Source organism: Syngnathus typhle, linkage group LG5, assembly GCF_033458585.1.
Source record: "Syngnathus typhle isolate RoL2023-S1 ecotype Sweden linkage group LG5, RoL_Styp_1.0, whole genome shotgun sequence".
NCBI classification, from domain to species: domain Eukaryota; kingdom Metazoa; phylum Chordata; class Actinopteri; order Syngnathiformes; family Syngnathidae; genus Syngnathus; species Syngnathus typhle.
In genome coordinates, this window is record NC_083742.1 from 12,630,001 (window position 1) to 12,649,321 (window position 19,321).

The 19,321-nt window shown below is 40.6% G+C and overlaps 1 protein-coding gene across 1 annotated transcript in view; it reads right to left on the reverse strand.

Annotated features, from left to right (window-relative positions):
- Nucleotides 1–19,321, reverse strand: part of ssbp2a (single stranded DNA binding protein 2a) — a 31,048-nt gene that overhangs the window by 301 nt on the left and 11,426 nt on the right. Inside the window, exons 2-17 of the mRNA XM_061277851.1 lie at nt 16,116–16,188; nt 14,052–14,113; nt 13,873–13,957; nt 4,122–4,211; nt 3,190–3,249; nt 3,043–3,097; nt 2,910–2,980; nt 2,769–2,836; nt 2,577–2,625; nt 2,471–2,506; nt 2,320–2,374; nt 2,181–2,251; nt 2,026–2,104; nt 1,917–1,945; nt 1,745–1,843; nt 1–1,027 (exon numbers count right to left, since the gene is read on the reverse strand). The exon at nt 1–1,027 is cut by the window's left edge and continues 301 nt beyond it. Coding sequence (XP_061133835.1) covers nt 998–1,027; nt 1,745–1,843; nt 1,917–1,945; nt 2,026–2,104; nt 2,181–2,251; nt 2,320–2,374; nt 2,471–2,506; nt 2,577–2,625; nt 2,769–2,836; nt 2,910–2,980; nt 3,043–3,097; nt 3,190–3,249; nt 4,122–4,211; nt 13,873–13,957; nt 14,052–14,113; nt 16,116–16,188 — 1,012 coding nt within the window. The 3' untranslated portion in view covers nt 1–997. The remainder of the gene's footprint in view (nt 1,028–1,744; nt 1,844–1,916; nt 1,946–2,025; nt 2,105–2,180; nt 2,252–2,319; nt 2,375–2,470; nt 2,507–2,576; nt 2,626–2,768; nt 2,837–2,909; nt 2,981–3,042; nt 3,098–3,189; nt 3,250–4,121; nt 4,212–13,872; nt 13,958–14,051; nt 14,114–16,115; nt 16,189–19,321) is intronic.

Below are 19,321 nucleotides of genomic sequence, written 5' to 3' on the forward strand. Positions count from 1 at the left end.
TATCAAATACACATACAAGACATTTTGTGAGCTACATTTGTGGGCTGTACATTTAGGAATGCGGATGTTCACAGGCACGTGGACCTTTTGTACACCATAAATTAAACATAAAAAAAAAAAAGAGAATTATAAACCATCTCACTTTCTGTACCAACTACTCTGTTTGTCCACACTGATGTCACAGTTTGATCGGATGACGAGTTGGATTTTTTGAAGATGAATCTTCTTGCGTAGTCTTACTGTAAATGTCGACTGTAAAAAAAAAAAGGTAAATAACTTGGATTGCAGTCATGGAGCAATATTGTGGATTATTTGGCATCAAAGTTCAGAAAACACATTACATGGGCCACAATAGACAAAAAGAAGTCATTATTTGATTTAGTCTATCTTAGAAAATTGGCTTCTTTTTAGAATTAGAATTGAGAGAAACACATTTATTAGATACCATGTTTCTTCCTACATAGTGTGAGTGGAGGACAAGGAAATGTAGAAAAGGCCAGCAACCTACAAATCTGCGGTAAATCAAATACATTTTTAAGGTAATGCAACTGTAATGTGTCCCCTCTGTAAAGAATTTGTTTGGAAAGTAAAAAAAACAAACAAAAAAAAACAATGGTGACAACCGGTTACAGTATAGCTAACCATCGAGATTGTCTTTAATGTTTAAAATAAATACGTCTTGTCTTTTGCGGCATGAAAGGTCCCCGCTCAAACACACTCGGGTTTTCCTCCCCGTGTTTGAATTGTTCCTTTTTACAGTCGCAAAGTTGCAGAAGAAGGATTGATGTGTGGCCGAGTGGTGATTTGGAACGGGACAAGTTAGATGAGACGAACATCGGTGGATGGTGGGGTGGCGTTAGGACAACGTCCCGGGTCGCTGTCCCGATCGGGAAGGTCAAGGGCGAGGAGGAGGAGGAGGCGGAGTCATGGCTCAACGTGACATCAGGTGTGATCCTTTTTATCGAAGGTTGGCAGCAGTCAACTGCCGGCCTTGTCTTCACACGCTCATGGTCATGTTTGGAGAATACTATGCGGAGACATGGGAGACATCCGGTCAAATAACCTCCAGCTGACATTGCGACAGTTTTCATTCTTTTAAAACACAGGCATCAAACTCAAAGCCCGGGGGCCAGATACGGCCCACCACATCATTTTATGTGGTCCGCGAAGACAAATTGTGCATCAAATTTGTGTGTCATTAATAGAATTGCAAATTGTCTTCACTTTTAATAAAACTTTTTTTTAAATATTTGACCAGTCTGATTTTTAAAAAATATTTTACTCGTCTGATTTGAAAACAAGTTATTTGTCAGTTTATTTTGTAGCTTTTACTGTATATAATGTGAGGTGCTCGTACATTTATTTGGGTTGACAATCATAATGGCCCTCCAAAAGAAGCTATGACTACAATGCGGCCCGTGAAAAAAATGAGTTTAACACCCCTGTCATAGAGTGTTGTACTTAAACCAGGACATTAATAGACATTGCTAGTTAATCGGGTCAACTTTGACTTTATGCACTGAGAACGATTACAACACTTGTTTTATCGCTCGCAAATTTTTCGACTCATTCATTTGATGTCATCAACCATTTCAATTATTGTCAACTAAAATTCTCCCAAAATGTAAAACTAAAGCAAAAGTCCATTCATAGCAAGCGCAAACTTAACATTAGTAGAGTACTTGTTTACTAGCTTGCTAGCCACAACGTATACTAAACTGCCATTTGCAGTTGACCAACTCACACTTTCACTCTGAAAAGGGTTGAGGAAGTTTCCAGTCATCTCTCCATCCTCTCTGGGAGTTCCCGGCTGGTTACTCATACTCAGATTCCCTGGAGAGTTCTGAGCACACAAAATGCGACAGATAATAGAGAAACTGTAGATAAAGCTCAGGATATAAACAATATAATCTTACCTTTGGGAGACTGTCCATGTCGCCAGAGCCTGAGTAAAGCACATCACATCCATCATTAACATATTCCTCTTCTAATTATTTAACTAATGTGATCCCATTGTTCTTGTACCTAATGATCCATTCATGTGATGAGGCTCCATTCCAGCCATCCCCCCCAATGGACCGTCACCTCCTGAACCCATTGGGAACTAAGGACACACATGGTCAGTCACCAAGATTACAACCTGACCACAATAGTTAATGATGAACGTGTCAAAAACTCACATTTGGTCGACTGCTACCCGGGGGGCCTGTGTTGATCATGGTATACATGTTGTCTCCAGAATTGGTTGAATCTTTTGAGGGAACATGCGGAGTGAGCAAAAGGAGCACACATCTACACAGACACACTTGCAAATCTTACCTGCTGGACTTGGCATGATTGGGGTCCCGGGCGGTCCCCCTCCTCCTGGAGGTCCCTGAAATATGAATTGAAAAGTGCCATAAGAATCACTTTAATAAAATTCCAGTGTACCTATAATGCTCTGTAACTGTAAGAGATTAATCATACACACCACATAACTGCCTGGAGATGCAGACGAATAAGGAGTCTGAAAGAAATGCAACAAAAGTCACATGACATCAAAATTGAATACCTAAAAGATGAGCGCAATTACTCACAGAATTTGAATTGGGAGGATTTGGCCAGGGTCTTCCACCTCCTGGACCCCTGGAAAGAACACATAAACACACACTTTATATGTAATATAGGAATATATCATTGCAACACATGGTGATATCCGCATTGCGCTAACTTTTATAGGTCAAACTTGAAAACTAACCAAATTCAAATATTATATTTGTCCCACTTACATGTTGATGCTCGGCATGCCCGGCCCAACTAATGCATTCAGTGGCGGCCTCATCCCTCCTCCATAGCTCTACAAAGGCAAAGCAACCAAAATAACATGTAAGAGAGTTGCTAGCAAAAACATCACACACACACATACACACCTGGGGCCCGAGCGGCACCATTCCCCTTGGTGGCGTCATCCGCTGCATTGGTCCACCCATATTTGGATGTCCTAGAACACGGAAAGAGTCATAAATGTCCTATCCGTGCAAACATTTATCTATGTCAGCCCACCTTGCTGTCTCGTGGGGTCCAACATAGGCTGACTTCCTGGCACGCCACCAAGGCCCTGCAGACGACACATGATCCATCATTACCACAAAGGCTGATGACCTTTTCTCCTCGCCAGTGTCGTGCCGCAGGGGTCACTGTGTCACTTACCTGATTGGGTAACCTGAGGGGCGGTCTGGGTCCTCCCGGGTATCGAGGGGACATAAAAGGCTGTAACAAGGAGAAATGAATAAAGGTTAAAAACAACAAAATGGGGAGTACAAAACAATGAGAACACTGGAGTGTCATGGGGCGATAAGTCGTAGTTCATTTATTTCTCTTAGCAAAGGGAACTACGATAACAGGAATGCCCCTCGCACCATAATGGAGTGCAAGTAGTGTGAAATACACCACAAGAGGGCCACAGAGCTCTTGTGTTTGTGCCTGGGGGTCTCGGACTCCATTCATTGGCAGAGCAGTGAATTTGTCTGACTTCAGTGCAGACTGTGCAGTTTTAGTTCCCATTCGGTGACGGTGTGAATCTGAATGTAACTGGTTGTCTGTCTCTTTATGTGTCCTGAGACTGGCTAGCAACTCGACCTTTTAGGATACCACCCAAAAGCAAGTCTCTTAGCATGCTATGAACAAATAAATCTAAATATAGAGACATTAATAGGAAGTGAAGAAAATAACAAAAGATCTCATCAGTACAACTTAAGGTACATGTTCAATGTTTTTGATGGCCGTAACGTTCTTTCCTGACAACCTCATCCAACAAACTGAAAAAATAGGCCGTCTCTAAACTGCTGAAGTTAGAAACATGGAAATCCCGCCCCACCGTTCCCCTTTCTCGTCTCCGTCGCTCCGCACTTGGCTGTACTGTTTGTTCTATTACAGAAAGTGACCATCTGTTTTGTGTTTTCTACTTCAGAAAGAGTTCACCTGCTCTTCTAAAGATGTTAAACTCTCTTATTTGAAAGCTGCAACTTGCCAAAGGCTGATAATAGTTATTGAGCTGCATGTCAGATGCGGTTGTCTGAGATGGTCTGATGAAGACAGTCAATGTGCACCTAGCAGATGTGCTTACTGTAAAAGACGCTCACCTGGAAAAATCCTGGTGGGACCGGACCCACGGGCATGCCATCACCTGGGGTGAGGTTCCCGAGGATGGGGCTGGGGGCTGCTGCTGCACTCTGAGAGAAGAGAACAAAAACCCTGTTAGGCTCCGGCATTTGATTTTATCGTCTGCATCATTTGCACACCAGCTATTTTTGTGGGTATGTTTTTTATTTGTTTTATACTTTTTTCATGTCTAATATCTAAATATATATGACTTTTTTCTTTTTTTTATGCCATCTGCTCACTCTATTTTTTGTGTTCCTCTGATCCCTTCACTTGCTTTCACTCCCTTGCTGAAGGCATTGGACAAAGTTGGATTCTCTGAAGTTTCCACCAGCTGATTTTTGAGGTCACAAAGGAACAAGGTTTAATCAGGGGTAAGATAAAAGCAGAATGATGGCACTTAGAGTCTTCTCGCCTCTACACACCACCCTCAATTTTCCTCATTTTATTTTATATCTCCTCACTGTTCACTCTTTGTGTCTGCTGATGCAAACCGAGCTTTGGGGGAAACATTTGGTATGGCTACAGACTAGTGTTGTGCACCACAGAGCAGCATCAAGAGAGTAACTTTGAGGGTTGTCACCCATTTTATTCTCCCTTTTCTTGCACTGTGGATTACCCAAAATGCAGCACCTGTCTGGCAGCCTGGAGGTTTGCTGAGTTTGCCTTCATGCTCAGCGAGCGAGTGAGGTAGAGAGAGCAAGAATGGGAGGGAGAGGAAAATGAGGACAAAGCAGAGATTATGTGAGTGTGTGTTAGCTTGTTAGTGTGCACTTTATGTTTGTTTGTGTGTTAGGGGGGGTTGCTGAAGGAGAAAATCAACCTGACCTGCTGACAAAGCAGCATTTTTCTTCTTCAAATGGATGAACAGAGAAAACAAAAACAAGCCAAAATGTCTGTCTGCCCCAGAGACTAACAACAACCTTCATCTTCAAACAAGAATTTATCCAATACAGCAAGACTTCAAAAGTTGAACCATTTAAAATTTAACCAAATATTCCTGGGGGAAAACGGCAACAAAACTTTGAGGTTGACACGCTTTCGAGCCATCATGTCTAAGAAGTGAGCTCATTGAGTAACCTAAGGTTTTAGGCTGCAAGGGTGCCTTTTCTCTTTTGTCCCCCTACAGCAGTGCTTCTCAAATAGTGGGGCGCGCCCCCCTTGGGGGGCGCGGTGCTATTCCTGGGGGGGCGCGTGTGACCCTGGGGAACAGGCTTTTTTTTTGGCAGTACTAGAATAAAGTGTAATTGCGCGTTTACTACAGCAGGGGGCAGTGGCGCTCTCATTGTTACTTCTGTCACGTTTGCGACAGTGCAACATTTTACGACTTACAAGACAAGTTAGGATAGTCACGGTGGGGAGGGGGGGCGCGAATAGTTTTCTTCTTGCTAGGGGGGGGCATAACAGAAAATAATTGAGAAGCACTGCCCTACAGATATAACAACCCTAATATAATATGCAGGAATAGAATAATTCCAGCAGTAGCTGTACATGCCACTAGGTGACAGTATGGTTCTGAAAATACCTGTGCAACTGCATGTCTGGGATTTTCAATGGCTAGTAGTTTTGCCTTCTAGTTTTATTATATGGTGATTAACTACTCGACACTACTTCAAATATTGCCTTTATAAATACAGTTATTCATTGGTTTGTGATGGTGACAGTTGAAGCCTGGATCAAATTTGCTTTAAACATGATCTTATTATCTTGGCACTTATTTGGCGTGTAGCACTGTCTGCGCTTACATGTGTTTACCAGGATTGGAGGCACAAATTGAAAGGGGCAAGTTCTGCAGTTTTGCCATTGCAAATGAAACAAGCTAAAATATCACAATTTTTGGTTTAATAATGTATTATTGCCCTAGTAGGAAAATAATATAATTTCAAAGAAGAATATAATGCCAACTTGCACATTGCATTATATTGTGTGTGTCACAGTTTGCACTTTTGGGCAGTAAAGGTTAAAAACCTTCATTTGGTAAATCCACTTCATTACGAGAGGGTTACTGAGTTTCTCTCAACCGTCTCAAGTGGTCCCTTTCTTTATTGTCCATTAAAAGGTAACTTTTGTCGCATAACCATTAAAAAGTAAGTCTGAAGTAACTTTTTAGTGTAACATAATCAAGTCCTCCAAATTATTTGCCGACCTAATTCAGAACAGCCTGGGGGAACCTTAGCTTATTTGCAATCAGTTAATGCGGAGCCAAACTACGAGATGTGCTCGAGACACCAAATACTGGCAGAAATTATTTTTGTACAGATACACATGTAAAAGTAGCAAGGGTACTAAAGCAATATTTTTTTAACGTACCCACTAATTTGTACGATTTTGTACCTTTTCTCTGACAGTGTACAAAATGCGTTGACATTAAAATATGCCCAACCAATTTTTATAGAATTGAGCAACTGTTGTTTTCCAGCTGTGAGAAATGAGAGTGTTAATCCCGTCCTCTTAATTAGAATTGCATTTTGTGGCACAAACAATCTTGTGGACATTTCCAAACAAACTTGGCAGTAGATTGAATCTACTTAAAGTCAAGCTGATCCCGCGCTTCCCCGTGGAGAATGCAAACATCGGTTAGCAGGGAATGAGACATGTTTTAAGCCAGTGCAATTACACAATCGAGCCCTACTGTACAAACTCCATTCACACTACACTAATCCAATCAGTGCTCTGTCCCAGTAATACCTAATGAGATAACACACGCTATATGTTTACCACTCGTGTAGCTCACTAATTTGCATGGCTGACACATTTAGTGTGTGCATGAGAGAAAATGCGGAATCATTTCCATTCTGCTTAAGAGACCAACACTATGAGAGACACTGCGTGAGTGGAATGTCAAATATTCTCATCTCTCTCTCTCTCTCTCTCTCTCTGTTTTGTCTTTCCCCCCCCCCCTCCTCTCCAAAAAGTGGTCCGGTGTTCCTGCCAATCTTTTCATTGTTGTCAAATTCTACTATTGTATTGTTAAATGGGAAACGTTAATGTGTACATATGCACAATTTTATCAGCGTTTGTAGCTGTAAGTTATATGAAGATCAAGTGTTGTTCCCGTGACAAAAAAAAAACATTTTAATCAGCTCAATTGATTAGGAAACCAAATAAAATGACATATGAATAATGGCAGTTATTTGCTGGCTGAGCTTCATCCACATTCAAGAGCCGCATTAACATCAGCTCATTGAGAGGCAGGCGCATCTAGCAATTTGCCTTGTCCATCAAGAGAAGTCGCTCGTGGAAACTACATTTGTTGAAATAAATTGTCAGGCACTTTTGATTTGATTGGAAGTTGGTGGAAAGTTCAAAGAGTGTTGTGTTTACTGCGCTGTCACATGTTTGGAGTTTGTTGATAGTTTGTGCTTTCATTTGAATTTGAATTATTAAAGGCTATCAACATCTAAAGTCGGCAGAAAATGAGCGTCAAAATAAAGGTGGATTTGATGTTGCACCCTTTCCAGCATTACGACACAAAGTCGCAAGTTAGTGCATCCTCTTGAGCTGCACATCTATCAAAGCGACACGCATGACTGTGCAGTGTTTGGTAGAAAATCATACAAACACCTTCAACAAAACATTGCTTGTGGAAGTTTTAGTGTGAAGGTTGCAAGAGAAAAGATCTCCAAACAACACACCACACAGGAAGGAACTCCATCCCTCCTCCCTCTTTACCGCTCCCACCATCCTCTAAAATGCCATTAGTCCACTTCCTGGGCATGAGAGGGAGTAGGATGGAAAGAGGAGATGTTACAAGTTTGACACACCAACAAACACATACACACATGCACAAACACACACTCAAAGGAGAACGATGATGAATGCATTGTAGATTAATTGTATAAATTCCTCAATCTCCTGTGGTGATGAGAAATATTTCACCATGCTCCCAAATCCACAGTAAACACCCTTTTTAGAGTTAAACTGCCCTCTGGCAGTCAAACATCTTTTTCGTAAGCAACACAAATCAGACGCTACAGGCAATAACAACAATAACCCACACAAGAAAAACATTCAATTTTAGTTTTACTTTTGGGGTGCATTTTAGTTCTTGAGCTATTATATACAACATGGCAAAATAAATGAATTAATTAATATAAAAAATATAATTTGGAAAATAAAAGTGACAATGCCTAGCCTCCCGTGGCCAGAATGTGCCAACAGTTGTGAATGAGGACAGCTCGATTGACTGACCCACTCGTTCTTCAGACCCGAATCTAATCGGACAACTGTGAATTATGTCACATCCACCGACAAACACATTTCCAATGATTATGAGTTGCATTGAGGAAACTCACATTCTGCAATCTACTTTTACACTTGTGAGTGAGTGAATGGGATTCTGAATTCAGTACTCGGTGGTTTAATTATTTTTGTTTCCCTTGATCGTTCATATCTTTATTTTATTCTCACCGAAATACTCTGTTACAGTGGGGTGTTCCAATTATTCTAGTGAGCAACTATTAAATACAGTGCTTGCTTATTAAGTTATCATTTGCAAAAAAAAAAAAAATAATCAATAGTAATACTACCATTTAGCTCTTGGGCTGGTTGTCATTTGTCTGTTTATTGTTCAATGGAATAATGAAATATTTCAGCATTCATCTTTAAAGTTTTGTTCAACATAACAGCAGTGCCCCAAAAAATTTAGTAGCCTGAATTCATAGTGAATGTTGGAAAGAAAAACAGACGGGATAAGATTTCAATTGATTTCAGTCACAAAATATATCCTGGCCTGGCAATTGTGTCTCTTCAGTTCTCCCATTTTTTCCCTTTTTATCACCTTGAGGCAAAAATGATCCCCTTGTGCTGCCATTATAGCTGATTATCAACCTATAATGGCAACGCAATGCTGATCTACATGAGTTCACGAGGCGATTACAGGTAGGACGCTATCAGCTATCAGTGGGGGGTATAGCACTTGTTTATCACTGATGTCATTATCGACCCTTGTAAACATCTCTGGCCAGTGACGGCCCATTGTGAGATGTGAGGTGGTGCTGCGGGCTGATGCTCTGTCAGATACACGCAACGGGCTGAGAATGATAGCCAGTGTGGTGCTGGAGAGTCACACTTCAGCACAAGTCTCTATCTCACTTGGTTTCACCACGCTACGGGGGAGATAAGAGGGAGAGGCGCAACAGAGCGGAGAGGAGGAAGATTACAGACACACTTTGGGATGAAGAGAATGCTGTGTCATGCTGTGTTATATCCTTCCACACTGTCATGAAAATAAATTGTAGTCATAACAGTACGATTGTGTAGTGATAATTGTTGCTGTCAACCTCTAACCCTAATCCTAACCTTGATTTAACCCTAACACTAACCCAAACCTCTACCCTAACTCTAACCGCTAAGTCTGGAAACCTACTTTGAAACAAATAAAAAGTCAAATAAATAAAAGCTTTAGTAGTCATGATCGTTTTCAGCCTTCTAAGTGCAAATGGGTTTTACCCATTTGATTAAATACATTTCAGTGTCATTTCACATCAAATAAAGTATTTTGAATTTATGATACATTCCGCATTCAACGTGATGGTTAACACATTGTTTCTGCCCTTTTCAGCAAGACCTTGGTTAGCGCAGATGAGCTGTTCTTTGGAGGCGCTGGTTTCATTTCTGCCTTGGACAGTTCCGTTTTAGTTCAACTTCTTTTTCATCTAGTTAATAAATGATGTATTTTAATTCACCCCATTACACTTTATTTCATTGCTTCATTATTGTGCTTTTACACAATACTGTACAGTATCCTTACATCCTTTCGACTGTAAAATGTCCCCCTACCATTTCGATAACTAAAATAACACGCACAAATTACACTATTACATGTGGGATGAAGCTAGCGTAGCCAGAATAAACAAAATCCAGACAGCAAGGCCAGACAGACCGATTTCTTATTGCTCTAACAGACGCGTTTGGTAGTTATGTTTTCACTAGATATTTGAATCTTTGATTTTTGGTTGACAACTCTTTGTGCCTAACTAGCTGTCTTGTCATTGGTACAGCTTTTTGTCTCCCCTCAGTTCCAGTAAGCTCTCTCCTCCAGTGTATGGCGTGCCCACGTGTCAGTTGAGGGGGAGCACGGAGTCAGCAAGCAGACAAAAACACAGCCATCCCCAACATGTTCAAACACGTATGCGATATGACTCAGTGTAAAACCGGGCCCCTCGGTGACTAGCAGACTAGTTAAGACTCAAGGCAACAGGAAGGAGAAATGCAAGTGGTCATAAAAGAAGGGAAGGCTACCAGTAAAAAAGGAGAAGTTGGAAAAAGGAAATGGTGAAAACCATTTCTACCTCAGCTCCAACTACAGAGTTTTTTATGTTATTTTTTGCCCCATCGCTCCCTACTCACTCATTGCCATGGCGATGATGCTACAGTGAGTCACCTGCACATCTCCCTCCTCCTCTTTCTCAACAGTGCCAAGGAACACTGGAGGATGGAGAGAAGAGGAGAGACGGCTCTGTTTCCTTGGAAACAGACTGGGGGTCTCCGAACCCCCCCCCCCCCCCCCTTTTGCTTCACAACTGCTTGGAAGCAGTTTGCTCGCAACAATACTAATTCTAATTCTCACAACACAACAAACACAATTAGGTCAATGTTCAGGGTCTATATTTTCTGTTATGCTCCCAAACAGGATCTTGATCATTACAACAATAGTGACGGAAAACAAAGAAAGAAAAATCAATATACAATACAATGTATATATACAATGTGTATAGTTTGACAACTGCACAAACATTGAGACCTTAAAAGCTCTGAATTGGATTATAGAACGCAATAATTCCTTTGTAAAGTGTCTGCTATGGTTTATTGGTAATACAAAAGAATTTGTCTTCAAATTGTTTATCTACTGACTGACTAGCTTGTGCGTTCTAAGAACTCAATGTTATGGGAAACTATCTATCATGTTTTGACATTTCCAAAGAAGCGGTGGCAATTTCAATTGAAGTCTTGCTGTGAAAGTGTTTTTTTTTATTTTTATTTTTTTAGGTAAATTCTGGAATAATGTTACCAATTTAACGGGAACAGTTTATTCAACCTTGTGCCAAAATATTTTGGTTTAGATTACAAAAAGCATCTTTGCCACATATAAAGACAGACTAGAGAATATACACAATGTAACCTAGCCAACCTGTTATTTAGTTTGAATGCACATCCAGAAAATATGTATATATAAGGCTGGGCCATTGCTTTCTCATCAAAGTGCGATGCTCTCTGCCTCGTGAGCTCTTCTGTTGGTTTCTAACTGCCGCGTGTCTGCCATCTCCCACACTGATGTTGTATAATGATAACAAGCAGAACACTACTGCCTATTTACCACCTCAATGTATTTCTATACTGCTGATCCTAAACGAGGTTGCAGGTGAACTATATTGTACGTCAGCTGACTTTCCCCTTTACGTCAACAATTTTGAAAGAGAAATTAACAGTTCATTCAGCAATTTAATTTTTAAGGGTTAACTTGTCAATTCTCAATTTGTCAAACCCAAGGACCGGGGGCTCGATCTGGCCCCCACATTATTTTATGTGGCCCGTTAAAGCAATTATGTATTTCAGGTTTCTTGTTCAACTTTGTACCAAAATTATAAATTGTCTTCACATTTAGAAATGTTAATATTGTTTTGAGCAACCCTTTTTTTTTTCATTGCCTAACACCCAAACTTCTTATCATCCTTGAGTTCCAGTTTCAAAATTAGTTATTCATAAGTTTGTTGTGCATAAAATGAAGTAATTAAACATTCATATGGTTTCAAAGGAATTGAAAAAATGCTCGTCCATTTGCAAATTCTTATTTATTATCTTCCTCAAAGACATACTCTTTTCTTTTCAAACATGTCCTTTTTCTCGGGTATATGTTTCCAACCAACAGCACACATCCGTTATGAAGCACGTTCTTATCAGGGGGTGCACGGCGCAACCAGTACGAGTGTCACACTCTGATAATCTCCTCGATTCAGGAGCTGGGTATCACTCTCATTTTTCCATTCCAGCAGAACCTGCTAACTTGCTTCTCGTTTACATTACAAACTAGCTCTACGACAACATTTGTGAATGCCAGCTCTGAGACTGACCTCTTCGATAAGGCCACGTGTGGATACAGCATTGAAAAAGAACTTGTTTTTATGACATCATGGCCTCTCGCAAATGGAATCCATTCATTTACTTTTGAGAATACAATTTACAAAGCACTTAACAGAACTGCAAACGGCAAATCTGATGCCTGAGAAGCCATCGCTGAAGTTAAAAATCAATAACATTGCATCTCATTTCACTCACTTTCACTGTTCTGTCTTACCCTGGAAGTAAAGCCATCACGGGTGTACAACGTATTCTATAACACTTAATGATGTCATTTCCAAACACTGATATTCTTATTCAAAATGCTGACAAAAATGAGCCCTAGGAAAGAACAAAAAGATAACACAGATAAACTCCAAAAACATTCACAGCGATATTAATTAGAACTTCAATCACAAATTAGCTGCAGGTAATTACATTGGCAAGGTCTGATTCAAATCAGCGTCAAAGTAAAGAAACGACAGAAAAGGAGACATCCAAACAATGTGGCCACAATAGCGATTACGGTATCTGAGTCGGACCTCTCATCGGATCCCAGCGGCAGTGTTGATTGAAAGTGACCGCAGTCGAATTACAAATAGTCGAATTGTACCTTTCTAGTTACATGCTTGAAGAAAGTGGAAAAACAAAGTTGTTGACAAAGACGATACATGATTATAGTGTGTGAGCCATTTATCATTACTGCATCTTTCTTTTCATTGTGAGTTTTGGTGATTCCTATTTCTATGTTCTTGTTCATCATCGCTCTCATTCTATCCATCTTTTCACCATTCTATCTTCTTTCCTGTTCCTGAGAAGGGAGGTTACGCTGCCCTCCAGCTTCCATCCCTGCAGCCACAGGATGACATCATCACATAGCCGCCTCGTCCTTGGAATGACTATTCATCACGCCGATCATCAGCAAGCATCACCTGCCTGCGCGGTGCGCGCACACAAGCAGCCGAGCAGGCGCACACACATAATCGCGCAAGTTGAGAGCCTGCTGCAGCTCTGCAGGATGGCAAGAGTAAAAGAAGGAGGGATAAGGCAGAGAAGGAAGGAGATGCGGAGAGCAGAAAGATCCCGCTGGGGTAGGCAGAAAGTCCTGACCTGTGCACTTGCTACTATACATCTCAATAAAGCCCAGTTTGGACAAATGTGATGAGTCAGACTGCAAAATAGTCAAAACGAACAGGGCACTGAATAACACCGATGCATTTGTCCTCCTAGAACTTCCTTTGAGCAAAAAGCACACGTAGAGTGTGTGCGCTCTCTTGGACATTGGTTCTGGAATCTGAAATTCACTTCCTCGCTTTTATTCCAGATGCTGGATGACAAACATTGCAGCAAGTGGAAGCACACTCGGAACATATCACATCCTTCCGTTAACCGGCAGCAATCAGACTCCGTCATTTAGTCCAATTTGCTAGTCGAACAAAAAGAACAATTTTCGGAATAGTGATCTTGATCAGATTCTGGAGTTGATTTTTTTTCGATGTAAAATTCAGCTCAACTCGACTTCCATTTCTTTTTGCTTTCTTTAGCCCGAATGGCCATAATAAGTTGAACTTTTCCCGACAATTTGTGCAAGGTTAAGCCATGATCAACGTTCCCGCCCCCCAAATAACTTTGCATCATGTGTAGTAAGTAAACAACGAGAGACTGTTAACTCACGTAGTCGTGGAAGGCCTTGGCCTCGCTGGAGTGCTCACACGTGTCTCTTCTCTCCGGGGCTGCACAGTACAGGTCCCAGAAAACACTGCAACACACAACACAGTCAAACATCCATCAGATGACAACAATAGTTCATACAATTGAATTGTTTACATTTGAATTAATAGACAATAACTTACCACCACCAAGAGTGGAGAAACCCTGGAGGTTCTCCTAACGTGATGTTCTTCTCCCATCGGATCTAGACAAAGCGGGAAGTAGAACAAGTTCCTTTAGTTAACATGGGGGGGGGGGATCCACCAGACATATTGTTACATTACATTATTTTATGAAAGAGACAGAGAGAGATGGGGTGGATGAGTGTGTGGGGGGGGGGTTATAGGTCAGTCTGTCTGCAATCTCTGTCTAGTCAAAACTACCCGAGGGTGTGTTGGGATAAGATGAGGTAATAGACATGTAGCAGCCTGAGAAGCACATTTAAACAGCCTAAACACACATCCTATTATTCATAGATCCCTCTTTAGTCTCTTTGTCTTCTTTTCTATTTGGAGTGCTTCATCGTGAAAAACATTTCCAAGAAATGGCTGCTTTTTGAGGTTTTACGATCGTACGTGTGTGTGCTTAGTGTGTATGCCTTCTAAATTATATTAAGGAGAATAATGATAATTGATTCATGGAATTTATTCCAATAATGATTCAAAGGAACTGTTGTTGTGTTGATGAATGAAATATAAGGATATTGCGCATTTTCTCTTAAACTTAACCATCTCTAGTTACAATCGTCACTCCATTTAGTTTAAAAGAAAAAAGCAGATTACTGCCATCCTAGCATTTTTGGTGTAAATCCTTTTCATGTTCCCTATTTAAAATAAATACCTGTGTGTCAATCAGGAAAAACAAGTAGGTACTTCGAGAACCTACTCCGTCCCTGCTTTTTAAGTGCGGAAAAAGTAACTAACAAATTTGAGAGGGAGGATTTATCGTCGTCTCTTGAAAAGTCCGTGGCCGCGCCGCAAAGGTACAGAGGGAGTTCAGGCGCACAAATCACTTGGGATATACAGTCCTCTATGCAACGACTCAGTGAAGGTCATTGACTAACACGGCAATGACGTCAACCTGTATATTTGAAGGTGATATATATCCACACACCGTGCATTTAAAGACACAGACACTCTAAAAGTCTGCATCAACATGATCATCATCATCGTCGCCGGTCTATTTCTTAAAAACCTAAATTGTCTTGGTGATTTCGAAATGATCCAAACATTTGATATGGATAAAAGAAGACTGAGTCATCTGTTTTAATGGAAGCAAGAGAGATAACAGGAAACAGTGGAAGACTGCAATTTTAGTTAGAGTGTCCTGACCTCACTTGCAGGTCAGACAAGACTCTTAAAGGAATGCTTTGCTTTGAAGCTTGAGGGGGGGTGAGGAAGGAAGTGTCTCTCGTACTTGCATGTTTCAACAACTCCAGCAAAGACGGTTGTTGATTCGCAACATTATTGTGGAATGCGCTGTGACAAATAGTCACTCAAGTGGAAAACAATGGAAGCAAATCATGCATCTGTAAAAAAGCTACTGCAGGAGAAATGTGTTTAGACAAAAATATATATATTTATATTGTACTCACAACAATTAAGATACATCTCTGACTTTGTCATTGTGTAGTGTAATTAGAAAATCCTAATTATCCATCGACTATTTTTTTTGGATGGTAAAAAGGTGGATCACAGTCTTTTAAAATTGCGTTTTGTCCCACCTCATTGGGCTGAGCTTGTGTTCTAGTTGTGTTTACACTGGTTGCACTCTTAGCTAATGTATTTCCACAATTGATGCCGCATGTCCTTTTCATCCTCCATCCTCGTTTTTGCGCATGTGCACACACACACATAAAGTTAGAATGATGAGAATTGGTGCCAGCGGATGATGTAACCGTTTCCATGCTCCGTCTCTTTGTTCTCTTACCGCAAGCCTCCATCCAGTGTCCTCTAAAATGGTAATTTGCTGTTATTTAGGCCGAGCCACCGCAATCTACTGACCTCCTCTCCACCTTATCACCTCTTTACCTCAACTGAATTACAGCAAGGACACACTTGCATCCGTGAAAGAGTAATGGAAGAAGAGATAAGGATGCAAGGAAGCGGGGGGAAGGATGAAAGGTAACCACAAAGGAACTTTTAAAGAGCTCAGAGAGTGATGTCAGAAAAGATGCCAGCTCCGAGACGTCATGCTCGATGACTTACCTCTGAGAGGAAAGTCTGTGCTGACTTCTGGGCTCCTACATGCAGCAGGTACTCGTACACATATAATGCTAACCTGCACAAAAAGCACAAGGAGGATAAGTCAATTGGCATGATACTCATATGGATATATTATATTGATAAATTAGAACATACAAGATTAGAACATACAAGAAGCTCCACGATGCAAAGTGCATTAGTCCCTTGTGCATGTAATGGTATAGTACCTAATAATAATAAACCAATGTAAGAGCCATTCACTGTTCAAAATCAAACTCGCCTTTCTTTGAAACAAATATAAAATACGCAGTGGGGAGATAATCTACAACAATGAACCTTTCATGTCTGGCAGTTTAATTGAATTCCAAGCTAATCGAAATTTCAATATGCCCATAAAAGAAAAACTATTGCAGGTGGAAGAAAAAAAAAAACAGTTCCAAATGCGAATTAATTAATTGTATACATTTGAAATAATTAAATTACCTGATACTGGTAGAATGAAAAACGTTTTTATTGGCTTTTGCAATGTTGGGAAACATCTGTTGGCAGATGATACATCTCTTTTTCTCAACAACAAAATAACGAAAGTAAATGTATTTTAAAAATGGCATTATGGATAGATTGTACGTTTTGACCGTACACTTATTTTCCAAAAATTCATAGTGACATATCCGCACATGAAACAGTGAGATCGAACATAAAGGGGCAGAGAAGAAAGGTAACGGCAAAGTATTTTTGAAAAACCAAGAAGGGGTAAATTCCATCCCTGCCTCCAAACTTGATTTAAATGCATAGTAACCATACAGACATAAATCAGGCATCAAGCTCCTCTCTCTCTCCGAGTCCTATCTCTTTTTTTATTAAACACACAGCAACATTGGGTAGAGCTGGAAGAGGACTGATAAGCGGAATGCAAAGTAACACTTGAAGGCACCTTGTCGAATTTAATATCGACCAAACGTTAACACCATTGCTGCTAATTTCCTTAAAAGACACAGAAAAAGGACTGGAAAACACTGGCCTAGCTCGCACTGCTGCCTGGTTGTTAATTTGAAATTTTCCCACTTGATAAAAAGCTCGCAGCTATGTGGAAGTGGACTGAGAGACAGTCAAAATACAGAGCCTAGATAAGCTTTAAGGATTAGAGGCGGGGGAACTGTTCAAGGTTAAGAATCCTCCATATTTGACTGAATAAAATGAGAGAATTATGGCTTCTTGCAATTAAAAAAACTGTCAGTATGAATAATCTTGGCATTAGTAATTGTTGTAAGGCAGTTGATGCAATTTGCAACTTAGTCAATTCAGGCTTATTTTTTGTTGGATACAATCAACACAATCGTATGGCCTAACCCGGTAATCCGTGTTATGACCATTTATCATTAATTACAACTTCAACCAGGGTCAAGGTTTCCAGTTTGCCTTGTCGTCATGAGTATGAGGTGAGTAAGTGGAGGGGGTGAACCAGCCCTAAGATCCCCGCCTGACCTTTCTCTCCTTCATATTGAAGTGTTTGTGTACCCTCTGACTCGCATCTAATCAAATTCATATTTGGAACCAACACTTATCCTGGCTGCTGCTGCCGCTGCCGCTGCCGCTGCCGCTGCTGGGTAAAGAAACAGGCAACTATAAAGGGAAATGACTTTTTTAAATAAAGGTAGCAAGCAGATGCGGTCAAGAGTCAAATTATCAATATATAATAATACATAATCTTGCAAAATTCATTTGCAATCTCACATTAAAGATGAAGACCAGCACTGCCTTGTTGATTTTACTTTTGATTGAGATTGGTTGAACTTTTTATTTTGAACAAGTAGTACAAAAAATCGAAGGAATGAAAATATTGCAATCTAAATATCTAATATTATTAACGGCCGGTCTGAAAAGGAGTAGGAGGAAGTTGAAGCTTGGTTTATCTCCAAGTACTAAATTGGGTTAAATCGATTGATTTGTCGATGAGTCAACAATAATATTTATCATAATAAGAATCGCTAATCTTGCCTTTTTGTTCTTTCATCTCCAGATTTTATATTTTTAATCAAGTTCAGGACACGAGCATGAGTCCAACATAGTTCAACTCATATTCTGTTCTATCATGAGAAGCATTTGTCCTCAGGATCCATCCCGTAAATATGAAAGTCTCCCAGGTCCGTTATGTTACACACTGAGAGAGAAGATCAGAAAGACCCTCAAAAAAGAAATCCATATGGGAGCACAAAGGTCTAGCCCATGAGATGAATACTTGAGAGTGAGAGCCAAGCATGTTCCAATTCTAAATGTTGTAGCAGCAGCAGCTTACTTAGCATAACACCCTGCTGTGACCTCCTTCTACACTTCACACAAAATTCGACTCATCTTCAACATTAAGGCTTAACTTGGCTACATTTGTTAAAATAAAAATGGAACACACATACATGCTTTGGAGTATTCACACATATTATTTTTTTATTTGTCAATTTCCAGAGTTTTACGTAAATCGTAAGAATGAAGCAGTAATTCTACATTGAGCTGAGTCGCAGTCAGAAAGTTTAAGCACCAAGCTTTCAAGCAACTTTAACCTTTGCTGGCCAAAATCCACATATACATAGTAGAATTTTCCATGTCATCAAAATGTTTTATGTCTGCCACACAGAAATTTGGAGATTTTCAAAAGTGCCAGCCTCAAACATACAGAGGTCCCGGCATCAAACACACGCCACCTGTGGATCAGGTGAGTTCCAGCTGCTTTGCACCTGTGCTCTTAAACTCAAAAAGCAAGGGACCCTCACAAAAGAGTTTGCGGTGATCAAGCCAGCGCGCCCGCCGAGGACAACCCGGCGAGTGAGGGCCAAACACTTTCCCTGATTAATCAAAGCTCGCAGCACGGCTTTATGTGCCATTAAGAGCCGCGCTAAATGACTCCACTTCATTCATTAAAGTGGAGCATCCTCTGCGGGTCGGAGCGGCTCTCCGGGAAAGCAGACGGACATGAGAGGGCGCCGGGGCACGGCGCAGCAGAAAGCCAGGGCCACTGAGGCAAGATGAGCAATAGACCCATTAAAACGTTGAATAATTCATTTGAAATGCGGTGCTTCAAGAAAACATCAGCGGGGGAAAAAAAACACACACACACACAACAACCTTTGCTATCAGTTTTTTGTTTTTTTCCGGCAAAGAGTATCTTCAGAATATTTATGAACAAACAGTCTAGGAATTCTACTACTCTGCAGGCC